At 49.3% G+C, this 8,132-nt stretch overlaps 1 protein-coding gene across 1 annotated transcript in view; it reads right to left on the minus strand.

Annotated features, from left to right (window-relative positions):
• The window catches only part of ccdc85al (coiled-coil domain containing 85A, like), a 29,386-nt gene extending 21,655 nt beyond the window's left edge, over nt 1-7,731 (minus strand). The window contains exons 1-3 of the mRNA XM_042104666.1: nt 7,111-7,731; nt 4,959-5,475; nt 4,149-4,910 (exon numbers count right to left, since the gene is read on the minus strand). Coding sequence (XP_041960600.1) covers nt 4,149-4,910; nt 4,959-5,475; nt 7,111-7,350 — 1,519 coding nt within the window. The 5' untranslated portion in view covers nt 7,351-7,731. The remainder of the gene's footprint in view (nt 1-4,148; nt 4,911-4,958; nt 5,476-7,110) is intronic.
• Nucleotides 7,732-8,132: the final 401 nt, after the last annotated feature.

An 8,132-nucleotide genomic window follows, 5' to 3' on the forward strand; every position in this document is an offset into this window, starting at 1 on the left:
GTGAATTAGTTCACATTATGTGTCATGAACGGCAGACATCACTGTAAATGAACGTTGGAATTTGTTTTCCATTGAAAACTGAGTGACATCTGTTTTCTCTTTTGAAACGCAACCAGAGAAAGTTCCTCCCTCCTGTATTCTCGCTGGTGCCGCTTAAATCATGTATCACCAGACAGAAATGGTTTTGACATTGTGTGCGCAATGCATTGCGGGCAACGTGTCCGGCTGAGAATAGTTGAATAGCATACTGGCTTCCGCACAACGTTACCCGTGATGAATTGCAGCAGAGCGGGGTAGGCATAGCAACGCCGCGTAGCAGGCAACGACGAGAGCGCGGAGGGCTGGATTTCATTGCACTAAGTATAGACCCTTTCAAGAGAGTTCCATTATCAGCATCATAGTTGGCCCCACAAGACTTCCTTTTTAACATTCCATATGTTATCTTAATGCAGAGGAAGTAGATTGGGAACCAAATAGAATGTTCAAGCATTGTTTTTGTTTTTATTGTTGAAAGGGTCTATAGAACTGGTCTACCTTGTCTGTAGGCTACTGCTGCAAGTTTCATCACCTGGTAAGAAACCCACAATTGCAGTGTCATGAGCAAATGTCTACAATGAGCCGCTTCAAAGAACGTATAGTGATTTCTAGCTCGTAGTGTGAAAAAAAGTATTTATTTGAATATCTCACGAAAAAAGTAAAATTAACTGAACTTTGAACTAGTTCAGAATTAAAAGTGTGAACTTTGAACGTGAACTGTTCACTTTGAGCATGTATGAACTGAACTTGAACTAGTTCAGAAAAGCTGTGAACTGGCACAACACTGGTGTGTGTGTGTGTGTGTGTGTGTGTGTGTGTGTGTGTGTGTGTGTGTGTGTGTGTGTGTGTGTGTGTGTGTGCATGGGTGACAGAGAGAGAGAGAGAGATAGAGAAAAAGATGGAGGGAGGGAGAGAGAGAGAAAGAGAGAGAGAGAGACAGAGGGAGACTGAGAGTATGCTTTTGTGTGTGCACACTAATGTGTGTGTGTGTGTGTGTGTGTGTGTGTGTGTGTGTGTGTGTGTGTGTTTATGTTTGTATGTGTTTGCATATAGACTACCAGACCTACATCTCCCTGTAACTGACCCCAGCACTGTCTCTGACACTGACTAACAGTCTTGGGATCACTAAAGAGGGTCGGAGACGACACCAGAGCCACCCCACGGTCCTCGATCAGGACTGGAGACCCTTTTAGCGGTAGCTGGCGCTAACCTTGTCTGGAGGAGAGAGAAGACTAATGAGCAGTGAAGAGCACATGTTATAAGGACAAGGGCATGCTGGCCAAGCTAATCCCCAAGTCTGCATAAAGCACAGCACAGCTAGACTGGATGCCTGCCGAACTAGTCCCGCCCACAACATTTTAGGTCGGGAAGTTCGGTCTGGAATTGTTCCGTTGTGGAGCAACCATGCCCGAACCAGAACTGTTTGAACCAATCAAATTGGGCTTTGTAAGAATATGGACAGATGAGCAACAGTGCCTCATCATCTGAGCGTGCTTTGTTGATTTTGTTTGCAACCAAACACTGGTGTGAACGGAATTATTTGTAAAAAACGAAGGAGGGGAAATATCCGTTTTTTTCGTTTTAGCCTACCCTGCTACGTATTTTGTGGTTTTAGATTATGCTATCGGGTGTTGTACAAGATATTGACAGCGCAACAATAATGACCAGTAAACAATATTAAGTCATTTGTGGAGATGGTTCCTACAGCTCACGATAAGCTATTTCATAGCTCCCATTGCTTAGGTCTATTCAGAGTGCAGAGGCATTTCCCCCTCTGTATCGGTTGAAACACGCCCCATGATCACGTCCCAATGGAGCAGTATCAGACTCAAATTCTGCCAAGAATCGAGTATGACGGCATCAGGCTACAGCACAGCAGCTATGAAGCTAATTCTAGCTGTTTGTGCTCACTGTTGCTATTTAGATGGTGAGATAGATTTGAGTTTAATTAAACAAATACTTAAAAACTGTACATTTAAACCCTGGTTGGTTTCATTTACACAATAGGTAAAGCACAAAGGTATTCTCTTAATTTGAACAGCACCTTTTGTAGTAACTTAAGCTTGTTAAAAGTCACAGGCCTTCCTCTTGTGGTTTCAAATTGATATAAAACATATGGCTTCTCCACATCAAAACGCCAGTTGCTCACGATGGGGTCTATTTTTTGGTGATAAAAAAGTGGGATAAAAAAGAAATAGTGCAAAGCAAAGCACATATTTCACCTTGAGGGAACGTCATGTGGCTCCTGACACTCAGCAGTTTCCTCAGCTAGAAGGCCTCAAAAGCCACCGTGGGGTATTTAAACACTCGTCAGCCCTTCTCCCCTCGTTCTTTCTTTTTCTCTTCCACTTGCTCTCTCTCTTCCCACTCTTATGTTTTCTCTCTCTCTCTCTCTCTCTCTTTCTCTCTCTCTCCTGACACGCTAACCTCGCCTAGCTCCTGAGGAGACAGGAGGTGAAGCTGCGGCATATTTGGAGAGGAATAATTAATGGCATCACAAGTCAGAGTGGAGGGTGGCAGCAGCAGCAGCAGCAGAAGCAGCAGCAGCAATGGAAGCAGAGCCAGCATCTTATTTCACACATATTTGTTTTTTCTCTCTCTCTCTCTGCTTTTTGAAATGAGCTCATTAGAAAAGGGGATCCCCACTGCCTCCCAGTTCTGACAATAGCTATTGCTCTTCCACACAAAAAGAAGAAGAAGAAGATCTGAATCGTGGGATAATGTGTTATTGCTGAGCAATTAATAGACTAACATGCTAACAACATCAAGATCATGGATTCAATTGCCACAGAGCATATACTGGAACTAAATAGATACAGTACTGTATCTGTACTGGAAACCTTTTTAGTAAAAGTGTCCACGTAAAAGTGTCTACTAAATGATATTAAAGGTTCTGCATCAGAGGATCCTCTGTCTTTTGCGCCGCAAGCCAAGCAGCAAGTTATAGGCAGCACCAGCAGCAGTCATAAAGTCACTTGTATAACCACAATTTCACGTTGGCCCCCCTGATAAAACATTTAATCTGAAACGCCATGTCAGGTTTAATGGAGTGTGTCTAAAGGCAGAGGGGCTTGACTAATGAGTCACTCGAAATGACACTGCGCCGTCAGACCTCCGTAGAGTCGCTTTCCTCAGCTAGCCTGAGCCTCCTACTGCACTCCCACTGAATCCCGCTAAATGCCAGAGAAGAGATGGCCTCCACTTTCAGTCAGACAGGCTAACAATCATTCATAGCAGAGTCTCAGGTTGAGCTACTGAATGAGGACGTGTTTTAATAATTCAGGATATAAGATCACTGTGATGCATTGCGTCTTTATCTTTTGAGTTTACAAAGGCAGTCTCATCACACAATGATTCCACAGAGGAATCAAAGCAGATGCTGTCTTAGTCGGCTAAGTGTGACTGAGCAGCTACACCACACAGTCCCAGTATGTTATGTGATCTCATTAAATCATAACCCAATAAATAAATCTACATAAAATGGCAAGGTCCCTGATTGTAGCCACCTCTACTGTCCAAATATCACTGTAAAGGAAATATCATATGCTTTGCTATACCAAGGCCTGAATGTGTATTCTTGGCTACCATCAGTCAAGGTATACTCAATCCTTCACCCGGAGATATACTAACCCACCCTTCTGCAGAACTTGGTTCCACCATTATGTTAAATCAGCTAGTTGAAACCTTAATGCAGACATAGAATGGAACACCGTTTATATCTGAAGATATCTGCTGAATTTGGGCCAATGTATTCCCCAGTCTAATTATAGGCCTGTAAATGGGCTTATACAAAATAGCATCTGAGCATGTTTTTCACAGATCAAAGTTGCATAGCTTCTATGTTAACATCAGAGAGCAAGGTAAAATACTCCGTTCATCCATTCTGTCATCTCTAAAGCCCATTCCAACATCACACATTAAAGATTGACATGCTACACAGGTATTAATACAGATATCAAGAAAGGGTGGATGGGCAGGGCAGCCCTGCCTTAAACCAGCTAATCTCCACCACATCGCTCAGCTACTGTACCTGCCCGTGTGTCAGATTAAGGGCGGCCTCCAGTGTGATGATGATGATGATGAGGTTGATGGCGAAGACGACGGGGACCCACCGTTCATTCCGTTGTAAATGCTCCTGTGGTGGGGCGAGACTTCGTCCCCTGTCGGCCTCCGCTGCACGCCGTCTCGGCCGGGGCTGCCGAACTTCCCTACGCCGCCGTGCTCCGGACTCACACCGTACTGGTGCCGCAGCGTCTCTGGGCTGCCGCTGCCACCGCCGCCACCACCACCAACGCCACCACCACCGCACTTGTTGTGGTGCTCGGGGGTGCCCAGCAGCGAGCCCTGCCTGGGCTCCGGGCTGCCACAGCCACTGCCCATGCTGCCCACGCTGCCCCGGTGCCTCTGGAAGAACTCCAGACTGCCCATGGGGCTGCTGGGGCCGGAGCCCAGCTGGTGGTGGTGGTGGTGCTGGGGGTGGTGGGCGTGCGGGTGGGTGTGGTGGTGGTACTGCTGCTGCTGTTTCTGGAGAGGGGAGTCGTGGGCGCCGTGCTTGGGCCGCTGCTCGGGGCTCCTGCGGCCCACGCCGAGGCCACCGCCGCCGCCGCCCGAGCGGCTGTACTTCTCCGGGCTGAGCCCCCGCATCACGCGGTGGTCGGGCACGGAGATGGAGCCGCAGCGCGGGCGGCAAGGCTGGGGCAGGGTGTACGGGTAGTCCAGGCTGGTGCTGCGGTGGCGCGTGGGGAAGTGCTCGGGACTGGACACCTCGCCCCCACCTCCTCCCGAGCCCCCACCCCCACCGCCTCCCACTGAGGTCCTGGGCTTGTGGAGGTGCTCGGGGCTGCTGCTGCTGCTCCCCATCATCCCTCCTCCTCCTCCACCACCACCTCCTCCTCCTCCTCCGCCACCACCTCCTCCTGTGCCTCCTCCTCCAGCCAGCAGGGTCTGCTTGTGCAGGTGGAGGTGGTGGAGGTGGTGGTCGGAGCTGTCGGCGCTCCCGGCGCTGGAGGTGCTGCTCCCATCGCCAACATCCCTCATCAGGAGCCCCGTACCAGGCACCATCAGCAGGCTGCTCTGGCTATCGATGGAGCTCCGGCAGCCAGGTCCAGTTGTCCCCCCGCTCCCCACGCCTCCTCCTCCTCCTCCACCCACTCCGGTCACCCCAACACCTCCCCTCTCCCCCCCGTGCCGCTCCTCCTCCAGCAGCAGACACAGCTCCTTGAGCTCCAGGTTCTCCTTGATCACCTCCTCCTGCCGCTGCTCCAGCTCCTTGAGCTTCTGCAGGTAGAGCGTCACCTCCTTGCGCATGATGCTGGCGCTGTAGCGGCCCAGGCGCTGCCACTCGCGCGACACCCGCTTGCCTTTCTGGCGGTCGTCGTCCAGGAAGCAGCAGAGGTCGCGCAGCTCGCGGTTGTCCTCCTGCAGCTTCTGGTTCACGTCCTGCCACAGAGAGAGCCAGACAGTCATTGATCATGGAAACAGCAACGACGGCAGTGTAGTTCAGTTTTTCAGTGTGTGCCCTTCCTTTATTAATACGTTGCCATTTAACAGTGGGTATACGGACACAAAAAAACACTGTAGCCTATATACCAAAAAAGGGGCACAGTCAATGCAAAAAAGGTCTCTGTTAGAACACTTGGATCTACAGAGCCCTCAACACTTATAAATCATCTATATTGTGTTGTAAGTAGAGGTCTAAGAAAATATTAATACACTATGAGATTTCAAAACCCTAAGATAATTGCAATATATTGGATCGTAAACCCTGTGACATGACATATCATATCATCTTTCCAGGTACTTGCCGAAACACAGCTCTACACTGCAAGCTCTTTTGAAGAGTAGAATCTCGCACAACCTCAGTTCAGCTCAGAAACTCTCAACATAAAGTATACTACAAAACAGAAAAGTAAAGGCCAGAGATGTGGGCCAACGATGCAAGCCAAAGAGCCTGAAGCTTTGCATCATGTACAGTATGGCAGCTCTAACGACTAGCCGTCCATAGATCCCTTTATCTCTCTAGACAGCCATCCAGTGACCTACACCGCCCGTCTGTGTCCTGCTGAAAGACTGACTGGTCAGGGAGGAGGAGGAGGGTATTGGGGGGGGGGGGGGGTGGTTGAGGAGATCAGGTACCAGGCACCACTGAGGTCTGGCTGATGTCTAGTGTTTTTTTTTTTTTCTACATGCGCCCGTATCTCTCAAGGTGTGGACTCCAGCACTTCTGCTTCTGATTCACGCCCATTAGTCAGCGCTTGGCCCCCCGGACCTCTCCTCTCCTCTACTCTAATTATCTCACAGCCCGGCTACTTTCTCCCCTCGTGCATCTCAGGGAAGCTGACAGAGTCAGGTCCTGGCACTTAACTCTTAGCCCCTCTGATACCATATAGCTCTCTATAATGAAGCTTGTCTTTTTTTTTTTTAAAGAAGGGATAGGGAGCAGTTAAGATGTTTAAGTCTCCCGTGCGTATATGCTCTCTCCTCCTCATCAAGCGTCACTGCGGCGCTGGGACTTGGCAGGCTGCGGCCGAACCTGGATATTATCTCTGTGTGGATGATTTAATGAGGAGTGTCCTGCTATGGTAAACTGTTTGCCTGCTGAATCGCCAGACGATGCTTCAAAAAAACATGCGAGATATGCTGTAGAGAGAGCTGGGGATTGGGTGTGTGGGTTTGAGATGTCATCCTGAAATATGGTGAAGAGCTTGTATTATATAGCGCTGATCATTAGGCTGTCCTGCTGCTCTCAGGAATGCAGACAACAGGTGTGTCCTTCAATTATTCACTAGAAATTGGGTGATTCAAATTGTTAATTAATCACATTTCACAGTTGTATGTCAGTGTATTCACTTACAACCTGATCCAACCTTTATCTTGCTCATGTAGGCTAACCCATCACACACACACACACACACACACACACACACACACACACACACATACAAACACTTCATCTGTCTATTTCCTCACTGAGATTACAAGTGTGACAGTGAGATACTCAACCTGCCGTGCGCATTCGGGTGCCCCTGAAAAACTATGATCTCATCCTTGAGAAATGCGCGCGCGCCCCCTCACCTTCAACCCCCGAATCTCGTTCAGATGCAACTGGAGGCTGCGGTTGACCTCGCGGATCAGATTGGCGTGGTCCATAATGACGCTCATCTTGTCCGCTTCAGACCTACGCAGCCGCCGCACCAACTCCTCCTTGGTCCACTTCAAAAGCTCCTCGTCCGACAAATTTACAATATCCTCTGCCGGACTTTCCGTCCCCTTGGATATTGACAGCTGCAGCTGGGGCTGGGTAGCTTTCTCCATGGGCACGGATGAGCTACAATACAACAAACTACTTGAAAAATATGCACAGGGCTCCTACCAACATCTGTCCGCATCCGAACCGAGGCGGGTCTGGAACACACTGAAAAGCGCAAGCTTACGATAGCTATCGGGGGTTAGGCTACTCTTTCCCACTAAGCAACAGCTGAGGATTATCAGTTAGTTGAACGTGAAAAAGGCTACACCCGGCTCCTCCTTACACCTTCTCAGCGCGTGCATAGTTCCTCCGAGTTTGCGTGTCAAGACAGCATCAAAAGCATCATGCGTCCAGGCTGGGGGGATCCACGGCTTTGCGCCGGCACTTGATGTGCACGCCTTCGTCTCGTTCCGCACTCTCCACCAAGGTATTGGGGAGGATGCACAGCAGCATCTCCGGCAAGTGTACTGGTTAAGAGAGAGAGCGTGACTGCAGTATCGACCTCTCTCTCTCTCTCTCTCTCTCTCTCTCTCTCTCTCTTTCCCTCTCACCCTCCCACCCTCCTGGGGGGCTAGACGTTGATGGTGAAACAGTGCCATCTACAGAATGACAAAGGAACTGATCTTGGCTGGGTGGTAATTATGACCGCCGCGCAGCGAAGCGGCGGTCATATAGGTTTAGTCAGATTTTTTTTTTTTTTTTTCGTTTTCGCATGTCCAAATTTCCGTAAAGGATTCCCGGGACACTGAAAGACCGGGGTAGACGAAACTTGGTGGGCATGTAACCCCACATGGATAGCTGGAACCATCGTTTTTCGTTTTGATCTGTAGCCCCCCCGCTGGACTGC

The sequence above is a fragment of the Alosa sapidissima genome, chromosome 9 (assembly GCF_018492685.1).
Source record: "Alosa sapidissima isolate fAloSap1 chromosome 9, fAloSap1.pri, whole genome shotgun sequence".
In the NCBI taxonomy this organism is placed as follows: Eukaryota; Metazoa; Chordata; class Actinopteri; order Clupeiformes; family Clupeidae; genus Alosa; species Alosa sapidissima.